The sequence below is a fragment of the Nannobrachium achirus genome, assembly GCF_963921795.1.
Source record: "Nannobrachium achirus genome assembly, chromosome: 11".
NCBI lineage: Eukaryota > Metazoa > Chordata > Actinopteri > Myctophiformes > Myctophidae > Nannobrachium > Nannobrachium achirus.
In genome coordinates, this window is record NC_137820.1 from 22,914,099 (window position 1) to 22,926,217 (window position 12,119).

General features: G+C 44.6%; 1 protein-coding gene across 1 annotated transcript in view; it reads right to left on the minus strand.

The window, feature by feature from the left end:
* Window positions 1-2,109: 2,109 nt before the first annotated feature.
* The window catches only part of LOC308293546 (genetic suppressor element 1-like), a gene marked incomplete at its 5' end in the record, with an annotated part of 69,015 nt that continues 59,005 nt past the window's right edge, over window positions 2,110-12,119 (minus strand). Inside the window, 9 exons of the mRNA XM_080736117.1 lie at window positions 2,110-2,314; window positions 2,444-2,547; window positions 3,200-3,514; window positions 5,056-5,436; window positions 6,189-6,302; window positions 7,581-7,854; window positions 8,391-8,503; window positions 10,748-11,121; window positions 11,896-12,119. The exon at window positions 11,896-12,119 is cut by the window's right edge and continues 79 nt beyond it. Of these exons, the coding sequence (XP_080592243.1) occupies window positions 2,177-2,314; window positions 2,444-2,547; window positions 3,200-3,514; window positions 5,056-5,436; window positions 6,189-6,302; window positions 7,581-7,854; window positions 8,391-8,503; window positions 10,748-11,121; window positions 11,896-12,119 (2,037 nt within the window). The 3' untranslated portion in view covers window positions 2,110-2,176. The remainder of the gene's footprint in view (window positions 2,315-2,443; window positions 2,548-3,199; window positions 3,515-5,055; window positions 5,437-6,188; window positions 6,303-7,580; window positions 7,855-8,390; window positions 8,504-10,747; window positions 11,122-11,895) is intronic.

A 12,119-nucleotide genomic window follows, 5' to 3' on the forward strand; every position in this document is an offset into this window, starting at 1 on the left:
GCATTGTGGTCTTGTAGATCTGCGATTTCAAAAGATTAGAACACTTGAAATACGAAATTCTGCAGAATAAGTACTTTTTTTTTTACTTTAAGTATATTTTGATGCCCATAATTTTGTACTTTTACTCAAGTAAATTTTGAATATTATTTCTGCATTGCAATATTGATACTTTTACTTAAGAAAAAAAAATTGTACTTTTTTCCACCACTGGTGACAAAGTATAAATTAGTCGTCTTTACTGTGAATAATATACAGTAGTCTCTTTCACAGCGTGTGTCTCTTACTTTCAATTGTCTTAGTATTTCCAATGTATTGTATATACATTCATAATCATTATATATTCCTGTTGTTGATCGTGTTATTGCATGTCTCCCACTCCCTGGTAAAAATGATAACCAATAAAGCACATTTTACAAACATTTTAATGGAACATTTCCATCCAAATGTACAGCAAATATATGTTAATAAATAAGTTCATTATAATTGTACAACCCAATATATTATGTAATGAGTGATTGAAACAAATAGAGACGGGATTTCACATGTTGGTAAAGGAGACTGGACAGGTGATCAATGCAGTGTGGAGGAGGGTCAGGCGGTTGGTAAAGTTAGCTACTGTCCTGATTTACCGTCATACCTGTGAATATCATATGCAGAGTGTGTGAAGCATTACTGAGTGTCCACATTTAAATACTGTTTTACAGAGGCAACAGGAGGATTAGTGTCACGAGTTCATTTCAAGGATTTAATGATGTGTTAGCCTAAGACTAATTTATAGTTTGTGTGACAAAGTTATTCAGGTTTTAATCACCATTTGTCTTTGGGAACGGCAAAATAACTGGGCTCTACTGTTTTCTGACAAAAAGTAACTAAACTTAGCTGTTGAATGGTGAAAAATGACACTCAAAAAGAGACAGGTAGACACCAAAATGCATTGTAGGAATGGTCAATCAGTCAGTGTGTTTTCTGACTGATTTGCCACCATGTTAGCTTGCATCATTTTATCTACAGTCAAATGGGTATACTTAAACGCTGTCTCAATCTCGTAGCTAGAGTAATGTGATAAGGCCTAAAAAAAAAGATATTCCTTTCAAGTTTACAGGTACATCTGGGAGGATTCGGAAGGGTAGTTAGGGATGATTATAGAAATAATGGTGATGACAATGATAATGTTCCAAGAAAGACAGACTTGAGACTGCTTATCTTGTCCTTCATGTTTCCAGTGCATCTTCGTCTTCCCCCCCCCCCCAAAAAAGCAACACGTAAAATATGCTCAAAATTATAATTCTGGACATTTAATTCTGACCAGCAGCAATTCAAAGAAAACATATGGCTTCCCACAAACAATGGCTGAAATGATAAAACGTATTACAAAATCCTTTGTCTATCACAATTGACATTATCAATGGAAACGTTAATAAACTTAAACAAAACGAAAACAAAAAAACAACAGTTACCGACACAGTTGCTCCATTCTTTTAAAGGATATTTTCCTTTAGCTGTTCACCTACAGTTTCCTCTGTAGAACCTTTTCTTGCACACAGCCTTACTGCACACAGACAGGTACAGTAATTGGTACATACGTTAACATGCTGCTGCTCAACTTTCATTTTTCAAGTGCATCCTCTCAAGTTTAAGGCCTGAGGTGAGCTATGATTCCTTCATTCACCATCCACTGTCTGTGCATGTACCAACCAAGAGATTATTCCAGAGCTAATCTCCAGGCTTCAAAGTCTAGGGAGAACACCGGTTTGTGCCCAGTCAAATCCACATAAATCTATTGAGACTGGATGAATACAGTCAAAACAAATTGGATACAGTGGGAGCGAACAGGTGAGAAATCCTTAAAGCCAACAAGGGAACTATTGGGAGGTGTTAGCATTATTCTATCAGAGATATTGTGACACCTACACAGTGTTGCTAACAATCCATGAGCAATGAGGTGTGCGTTGCAGAATCAGAATGCACAGACAATGGTCACTTGAGAACGGTCAACGTAGCAGCACTGATCGGCCGACAACATTTAAAGACAAGAACCGGCTGCTCCAAGTGCTTCAAGTACTGAATGGAGATTGCTGACTGTCTGTCCTACTTCAGCTACAGTCTGTTCACCGTCAGCGGTGTCTCCATTAGGGATTTCAGTGGCAGGTGAAGTTGTGCGCACCAAGCGCAGGGGTCACCTCGGGTTGTGCCCATTGATGTGCCCCCTGCCCCAGTGCATGTTGGGAAGTGTCAAACACCTCCTGAAGTGCTCGAGCTGGGCCTGCAGTCTCTCTCTCTCTTCTCTCACCTTCTGCCGTTGACTCACCAACTCCTGACAAATGAACAATACATACAGTATAATTGACATTAAAAGGAGAACAGAATCTCTGCACAGACGTTCCATTCCTTGTAGACTACTATACTATTTTTGACAGCCAGTCAGAGGTACTACTGTACTTACCCCCATGTTAACAGAGAGCTGTTCAGCAGTTCTGGTCAGGGTGTAGTTCTGAGCTTCAAGCCTTTTGCACTGACTGTGGAGAACCTGTTTCTCTATACTATATTCTGAAGAGAAAGTAGAAAAAATATATTGGTTAATCTTAAAGATGACATACTGTACATCATGGAGACGCACGTTTTCTGTACGGCAGCAACGACATGTATATACTGCATATACATGCTAGGGAACAATTGGTCAACACACATAGTGTACTGTAGGGGTCTTCAACAGGGGGTCCGGGACCCCTAGGGGGTCCTAAGAGTTACTACAGGGGGGCCGCCAAATCCTTTTTTGATAGGATCATTCTTTTTAAATGAACAACTTGAACCCTTGCATTCCTATTCTGAGGAGAACTTTAGCCAAAAATAGCAGATCTACAAGCTCTCAACGCCTCGCGCTGCAAGGCGTTGAGAGCTAGTAGATCGGCTATTTTCGGCAAATGGGTTTGGTGTAGAGGTCAAAAAGAGCAGACCAAGTACAAAGTGAAAGGTCAAATTAACTAAAAACACAAATCCAACATAGACTGATGACTGTGCTGTAAAACAAGTCTATGAATCCAGCTGTGAAATCGATGAAAATCTGCATCACACATTTATACAATATGTAGAGTGGGTCCCCGCTTCATCTCTCTCTCAGCTAAGGGGTCCTTAGCCTGAAAACGTTGAAGACCCCTGGTGTACTGTATGTATATAATTGCATTGAGTGAGGATATCTTACCATCCATGTAGTCCTGGTAGGCTTCAAAGATGGCTTCGATCCCCTGCCACTTCCTCGGAGTGTCTTCCACCCCATCCTCCTCCTCCTCCTCCTCTTCCTCCTGCCCAGACTCGCCCTCCTCCTCCTCCTCAGACAGGTGTTCCTTCAGCCCTGCTGGAGGGTCCCGGTGAGGCAGCGGAGGGTGGAAACGGCGGTGGCCGTTGACGTGGGCGTGCTGGGGTGCGTGATGGGCGTTTGGTCTTTTCAGCGGCGAGACGCTGTGTGGCCGCGAGTGGTCGGCCTTTAAGGTGGCCTCGGGGACACAGTTTGAGACACCTGACAAGAAAAACAAAGACAATGTCAAGCTTCCCAGCGACTACCAAGTGCCAACACCTCGTCACCACCAGTGGTGGACAAAGTACTGAAAGAGTAGCCTCCTTGAGTCAAAGTTAAAAGCACAATATTTGTCTGAAATGTAGTGGAGTGAAAGTCCTAAGAATCCAAAAATATTAATTATCAATTAAAGATAGATATACGTACAAACGTTAAGACATGCCCTGAAAATGATCATTATGATACTGTAAGACTCATGGTTCCTCTAAAAGCAGTCTGAAAACGGAAGGGACGTATATCACAGTTGGATTGACATTTGCTCTGACTTCGCCTCTCACACTTCCATAACAGCCCAGGAAAATGAGTAAGTGACCTCAACATCAATTGTCTTTTATTTGTAAAACGGTCATATACTATATCCCTCTTCAAATACCTTAGTTACCACAACATTGTTCATGTGAAGTAGTTTGTTTATGCTTATTCATTGTAATTATCAAAATCACTATGATGATTTATCGCCCTGCATGTCCGCACCGCGGCGGCAGCTCCGCATTTCGCACGGTCAGCAAGAGCATCTCTCCCGAGATGTCTCCCTCTCTCCCGGGACAGAATCCAGCCTTCAACCGCCCGGTCAGCGGCAGTGACCCGGGGGAAGGTAATTTAACATAGCAATTTTCATCATTTCAACAAATAAGCACAAACAAACTACTTCATATGAACGATACTGACGTAATTAACTCATACCCCGTCTTTTAAAAATACCTTCGTACTCTCATATGCCTCTGTCTCCATAGACTTCCATGTAATTCATAGTGCACTGATAATGTCATGTCCATGCCTAGATCATGCACCACGTGTGTGTACATTGCTCACAGCTTTCAAACAAAAAAATCCGAATGGAAATCAGCAGCCATGTTTTCCTAAAATGTAAACAAAGATGGCTGCCATGTTTGAAAGATGGGGTTGCTATGGGGGTTAAACATGCAATTTTGTTTTGCGATTGCTATCATGCCTACTACATTCTTTGTTTTGTTTTTTCAAAAACGCGAAATTCTCTGGACTATCGGGCCTGGCGGGGAGAGACATTAGCATATTCTCAGGACTATCGGGCCTAGCAGGGAATGAGTTAAGAGATCTGAACGGGTACATATATTTTATATGAGCAGATTTACAAATTTTACTGGTTGAGTATTGCAAGCGAGCTGACCAGGGAGGGACAGACGAAATGAAACTTCTCTCTGTAGTGGGAGGAGCCGTATGTAAATGTAAGAGTTACATTATAAATGTGGGGTGAATACCCTGAGCGCTTTGTGAAATCATCAATCCTATTATCTAATCAGATCTAATCAGCCTGATTTCCCTTTTTTTGTCATAAGGTCTTTCAGTACAGTACTCTAGTTCTAGTAAATATACTTTGTTACTAGTGTCCACCACTGTTCATTGCAGTGTCACAGACCTCTTAGATGGTGCGTAACCTACAGCCACCACCAGGGGGTGGAATGCACCTTCCTCTAAACCTTGAGAGAGAAAGGAGAGAAGCTAACCTTTGTTGTGCATTGTGCTGTGTGTGGACTGTAGCACTGCCTGGTGGAAGTGCTGAGCGAAGGCCTCCGGGGTGAACCTCTCCCAGGGGCGGTTCCGCCCGTTCTGCCCCAGATGAGACTCCTTTCTCTGGGCAGAAGAAGTGACGACGCCGTTCTGGTGGCCTTGGAGCTTCTTGGTTGGCTGAACCTCCGTGAGTCCGCCCTTTTCGTGACGCGGGGCCAGGGGCGGCGGCCCGCCGGGTGCCGGGGTGTCGATGGGGTGCTTGAACGCGTCTGTGTGGAGGCTGCTGTGGTGTTGGGAGTAGGGAGGGGACGGGCTGGGGGAGTCTGGGTAGTGTAGTCCATTTGACTGACACGGCAGGGGCGTCGATGAGGAGTCACCTGCATGGCAATAAGCATACTTTATATGGCAGGGGTCTTCAACAGGGGGTCCGGGACCCCTAGGGGGTCCTCGCAGTTACTACAGGGGGTCCTCCAAATCTTTGTGTGATAGGAATTGTGATCTTTTTTTTCTCAACCACTTTAATCCTAGCGTCTTGTAGATCGGCTATTTTCGGCAAAGAGCTTTGGTGTAGAGGGGAAAAAGAGCGGACTAAGTTCAGAGTGAATAGATGGTTCAAGTAGTTACAGTATTTTCTGGACTATAAGGCGCACCTGACTATAAGGCGCACTGTCAATGAATGGTCTATTTTCAAACTGTTTTCATATATAAGGCGCACCTGACTATAAGGCGCACATAATAGACGCTACCGTTGCGTTATGCATCAAACAGATGGAGCTGTGCTAAAGGGAATGTCAATGTCAATGAATGATCCATATATAAGGCGCACTGGACTATAAGGCGCACTGTAGTTTTTTGAGAAAATTAAAGGCTTTTAAGTGCGCCTTATAGTCCGGAAAATACGGTAAGTATCTGAAAAACACAAATGGACAAGAATCCAAAATACACTGATGATTGTGCTGTCAAATAATGAAACTATATGGAATCTATGAAAAAAGGTTGTGGGGGGTCCCTGCTTCATCTCTCTCTCTCAACTAAGGGGTCCTTGGCCTGAACATGTTGAAGACCCCTGTTATATGGCATTTCTGCAGAAGTGTGTGCCTGCCTGCGTGTGTGTGCGTGTGTGTCTCACCAGCTGAGGGCGCAGGGGGGCTGCTACACTGAGGTAAAGGTTTGTATCTGATTGTGTCTAGAGTCACAGTCTTGTGCTGTATTGCTCTCAGCAGCTCCTCTGTCTTCTCTTTATCTGCACAGCAGAGGACAGAATGAGAGCGGCTGTCATTCACGTCACACAGAGAAAGAAGAGCCCATGAACAGATGGACTGCTGCTGCCAGTAACAGGACGGTAAATGGATGACACTGACCCCACAGTGTGTGTGTGTGTGTGTGTGTGTGTGTGTGTGTGTGTGTGTGTGTGTGTGTGTGTGTGTGTGTGTGTGTGCGCGTGCGTGCGTGCGTGCGTGCGTGCGTGCGTGCGCGCGCGTGTGTGTGTGCATGCATGCATGTAGTCTGAACCCTCCCCCATTCAGAGTCAAACAGCACCTTAAACGCCAGCATTTCCATAGTTTTCTAGAGTTCTCTCGTATTTATTCATTAAAGACACCTGATTCTGGCATCAAACACACTGCCACTGTCAGGCCACTCTCCACGGACACCCCTACTCAGGACAATCCCCATAAGGGTCCCCAAATCAGAGTTAACCCACTATTTTCAAACGGCCAATCTGTACAGAGCACCAAAAGCCTCCTGACGCCACTCCCACTACCTTTGGGTCATTTCTTCTATTGAAAATCCCATAGGGAAATCTTAGATTACGTCATTTAAGAACTGTGTTCCAAAAATAGACAAAACAGCCCAGCAATTTTGTGTCGTTGACCCTGTGTCGTTTATGATATTGAATTACATATACAGTATCTCCGCCTCTGTTGCCCCTATATATCCATGCCAAACTTTGCACACACACTCCTTGGCTGCCAAACCACAACCTCCATGCCCCTCTTCTAGCGCTACCATGAGGCCGATTCTTCATTTTTGGACACTGCTCCTACAGATTTTGCCTTAAAATCACACAAAGCAGTACACAGTATGTCAAGAGTCATGTCATCAACATGGATCTGTCCCATTTAGCGCCACCATCAGGCTGATCTTTGCAAAACACATTTTTAATGGACACTGCTGAAACACATTTTTGGACACTGACGTGACTGACCTGACAGTCGCTTATCTCCTGATTAGGGAGTCTTACTGGTCTGTGTTTGGAGAAAAACATATGGATAAATGTGTACTTTTTCACCATCACTTGATGCTTCATAATCCATATGATCAAAATCGCTGATTTGTTTATTATTAGGACACAGTTCAGTTCCAATAACGCCATCTAAGATTCGACCTATGGGAATTCCAAAAATAAGTCTGACCCAGGGTGATATCGACCTCTAATGTCAGACCCCCTGTAACCCCCTCAAGGACCCCCGGGGGTCCCCCAGTGCCACGTTGAGAAGCTCTGCTCTAGACGAGGTCTCACCTCTTCTCTGCTGCGGGGAGACGTGGGTGAGACTGAACAGGCGGAGGAAGTCCTTCTTCTCGGCCAGCTCGGGGGCGCCGTCCATCTGCTCTGCGGTGAAGGGGGTGGCGAGGGGGATCGGCGCGGGGGACGGAGCCTTCCTCTTGCCCCGCACGGCCGCTGGGGAGGGGCTGCGTTCCCTCAGCATCCTCCTCCTCTTCCTCCTCTTCCTCTCCAGAAGCTCGTCGCGGTGCGAGAGCGTGGTCAGGCCGCATACGCGCAAGAAATCCACTTTCTGCACGCAGAGACAGAGGAAGATAACAACCGCACGTGTTTTAGAACTCAGAGAGACACAGGAATACACAGTGGTGGACAGTAACAAAGTTCATTTACTTGAGTACCATACTTAAGTAAACATTTTTTTGCATCTGCACTTTACTTGAGTATTTGTTTCTTTGATACTTCACTTAATGGATTTTCACTCCACTACATTTCAAAGACATTGTACTTTTGACTCTACTACATTTCTAGGAAGGCATAAAGTACATTATGAATTATTTCTGGAAAATCTATAAATGGTGTTTTTGAATGTCTACATTTTAATAGAGAAATAGATTGATATTAAAAAGATACTCCAATACTCCAATACTTTAACTCAATTACCAGTTAAAGTAATATTACTCACTTGTAGGTGTAATATCTGACCAGGAGTATCTATACTTTTACTCAAGTACTGGAATTGAGTAATTTTTCCACCATTGGGAATATGTGTTTGTGTATGTGGGTGTTGTGTATGCGTGTGTGGGTGTGTGCGTGCGTGCGTGCACGCACCTCAGAGGATATGTCCAGCTTCAGCGGGGGCTGCTCAGTCACCCTCCTGAGATGTGCCTTAACTTCCTCCTCATCGCTCTCATCGTATGACTCATCCAGGTCATAGTAATAACCTAGGGAGGGAAACGCAGTGATGACTCATGGGTAAAAAAAAAACTAAAACAATAGACATCTAACCTTCTAATCTTAGTCTTTAACATCATTAAAGGGTTAGTCATTCCCTGCTGTAACTACCTCCGCCAGCTTCATGTCTCTCTTTAATCTCAGAGTCCTCTGGGCTCCCAACCTCTCTCATTTCTTTTCTTTCATGATCTTTTTCCAATTTTAATCTTTTTTTTTCCTTCTCCCAATTTAGTAATTATGCCAATTCCCCCATCCCTCCAGTCCCTGTCATTGCTGACCCCCACTGTTTGGCCATGTGGGAGGCTTGCGGACGCCCACGCGTCTCCTCCCATACACGTGACACAGTGGCCGCTTATTTCCACCTGGCAGTGAGGAGTTTCACCAGGAGGACATACTGTAACACCACGTGCAAAGGAGAAAGCTGTGATGAGCAAGCACCCAGACCAAGGGGCTAGTTTCATTCACTGGAAATGAAGCCACTTCCGGGTTCTCATCAAGGTGTATTTAGATGTAAGGTCGCCGACGTCATTTTCGCTGTCACGTAATTCCAGCCGGCAGATTTGTCGCACCGTGGGAGCCAAACAGCAGCCGGAAGTTCGGTGAAATGCATTGGAGTGAATGGAAGCATGTGGATCATCTCATGAACAAACTCTGTTTCTCAACAATTGAGACTTTTATAAACATTTTTTGGTTTTCGATGTGCGCACTGTGTAATCATCTTATATAGGCATCAAATGAGTACAGAGTAAGTTTCTGAACATACCAAGTATGTCCACCGACTGTCCACCGTTTCCTGTCTCGCAACCAAATCTCGCGATACTTCCAGACAGAAACAATAATTGCCGCTGTTTAGATCCTCAATACAATGATAGTAGTAGTATGTACAGTACATGGAAAAGCAAGTGATTGTAAAACAACCTGTGATTCGTCTTCTTTTATATTCCGACGATTATATGACAAAGGTCTCAGTCGTTCATAAATAGTGTTTGTTCATGAGCTGGTCCAGCCGGCTCCATTCACTGCCATGTATTTCATCACATTTCCGGAGCAAGTTATGAGCGTGAGCGTTATGGGGCATCCCCAGCATTATAACTTATCACAATGTATTACAACTATGATAATTATAATCTATAATTGATTATAACTGTGATTATAACACAATATAATCTATTATCATGTATTACAACTATATCCTGGTGGTCTAAATGAAAAGTCGTTGAGTGATCAGTCATTATGAAGTGTTTGGCCCTGTTTGGCCTGTAGCTCAGACTGGAGTGGATACTTTTTAGTACCACGTTTAGTACCACTTTCACACCACTCTACCCAGGTCCTTGTAGTGGAAAACCTGGCACAAGTGGGTGGTGTGGAGTGGTGTGGTGTTGTTGGGCCATGTCAGTCGAATAGGGGCTTTAGGTTTTGGCGAGCACAGAAGAACAATTCACCCTTTGTCAGCCTTCTGGTTGGTCCCTGACTGACCAACCAACTGACCAGCCTTGTCCCGCCCTGGTTTCACCTTTTTTATGTTGAATTTGCTAAAACATATTTTTTGGAGAAATAAAAACATTTAAAAACATGCTGAGTCACTATACTGCCACTGAGCAGCTCCAATTTACTGAAACCAAGTTTGAAATGAGAATTGAATACACAGAATAATAATACGAAGCAACTGAATTACAATGGTAGTGGATGGAGTGTCCCACCGAGTGTCCCACCAAGACACAGCAACCAATGGGTGTGAAGAGAGAGAGGCGGGACAACGGGCAGGACTTGACAAAGGGTGAATTCTAGTTCATCTTCCTCATTCTCCTCAGGGGTGTCAATTGGGTATGGCAGGGGTATGCAGCTGCCATACCCTGGGTCCAGGGGGTAAAATAAAAGTTACTTTTAAATATAAATCCATGAATGTCTCTTTGTCTATCTGTGCTGGTTATTATGTTGTTAAATTACAGTAAAATAACTACAAATGTAAAATGTTACAAAATGGTCACTTTAACAAGGTATTATAATTATATTCTCCACACTTTTATTCTCCCCATATATAGCCTATATACAAAATAGTACATTCCCGGGTTCTGCAGGTCAGCTACACAGGTGCAATGCACTTGAACAACCGTTCCAGGCTGCCATATCCAGCCCAAGAAACCATAGAAACGGGGGAAAATGTCTTAACATAAATGTATCATGCCTGTTCCTAAGCTAGCTTTTTCTGAACTGACGCCACTGATTCTCCTCACCTCCTTCCCTGGCCTCTCGCCTCCTCTTCTCCTCCAGGTCCAGCTTGCTGAGGAGGCGGCGGTGCTGCTGGAGGGCTTCGTCGTACACCAGCATGCTGTCGGCGGCGGCGGCCTGGCTCTGCCGCTCCCTCACCGGGGAGGGAGAGGGAGAGGGAGAGGTGACGTGGCGCTGGCTGCCCACCTCGGTGGTGCAGGCCCCGGGGACGGGGAGAGGCATGGAGGGCCGCTGGTGGAGGTTGTTGAGATGACGGTGGTGGCTGTGGCTGGGGCTGTGGTGGTGGTGATGGTGGTAGAGGCTGTGGGCGAGTCTGTCCTGCTCGGCCCTGTTCCAGGGGCCGTGCTCCCGCTCACTGGGCCCTCTCATGGAAGGGTACCTGTCAGCAGTGTAAAGTAACGAAGTACATGTACTTACAATTTTGAGGTATTTTTTTACTTTCTTCAGTATTTTCTGCCTGTTTCTTTGGTTAGCAAGTAGCACTAGCAAGCAACAGGCTAGCCACTAGCCAGCCACACATAACAAGTGTGGCTTGTTATCTGCTTTGCTACTGTTGTGTGAACCAATCGCAGAAGACTGCCTCTTTGGCAACGCCCATCCCAGAAATTGCCTTAGGATGAAAGCAAGTTCAGACTGAATAATGGAGTCGCATTGTGAGCTTGTAGATCTGCTATTTTCAAGGGATTTTTATACATTTGAAAACTTGAAATGGGACATTCTGCATAATGAGTACTTTTGGTTACTTTCAATACGTTTTGATGCCAATACTTGTAATGTTCTTTTACTCAAGTACATTTTGACTTTCACAGTACCTGTAAAGAATGTTTCTATATGGCGGTATTGATACTTTTACTCAAGTACAAAATGTGAGTACTTTCACTCTTAGAGAAAGCATGAGACAAACAGCCAAAGAAAACATATATGTGTGGTATTTTTGTTTATGGCATTTCCATTTATTTTCTTTCTTTTAATTTCTTTAAATTTTATTATTGTTGTGCTCCAGTAATTGAATGTGGTATCGTTTATTCATGTGTGGCGTCTTATAATCCCGTAAGGGATGGGTCTTTTGACAAGACACGAAAAAAGAAATGCATTCATCCATCCATTCATTCATTCATTCATTCATTCATTCATTCATTCATTCATTCAGTACCTGTCAGGGACGTCTGCCCGCCTCCTCCCTCCCTCCTCCAGGGGGCGCTCCCCACCCCAACCAGGAGACGGCCTGTCTGTTCTGGTCAGGCCCGGCGGGGGACGACTGGGCGGCGTGGGAGGGTTGAACTTCCCTCGCCGGTGGTCGGTGGCCGTGTCGACCAGGGAGGCCGGGTTCCACAGGGTGGTGGTGGGAGGGGGCGGGTGGTGCAGCAGGGCCTTGGG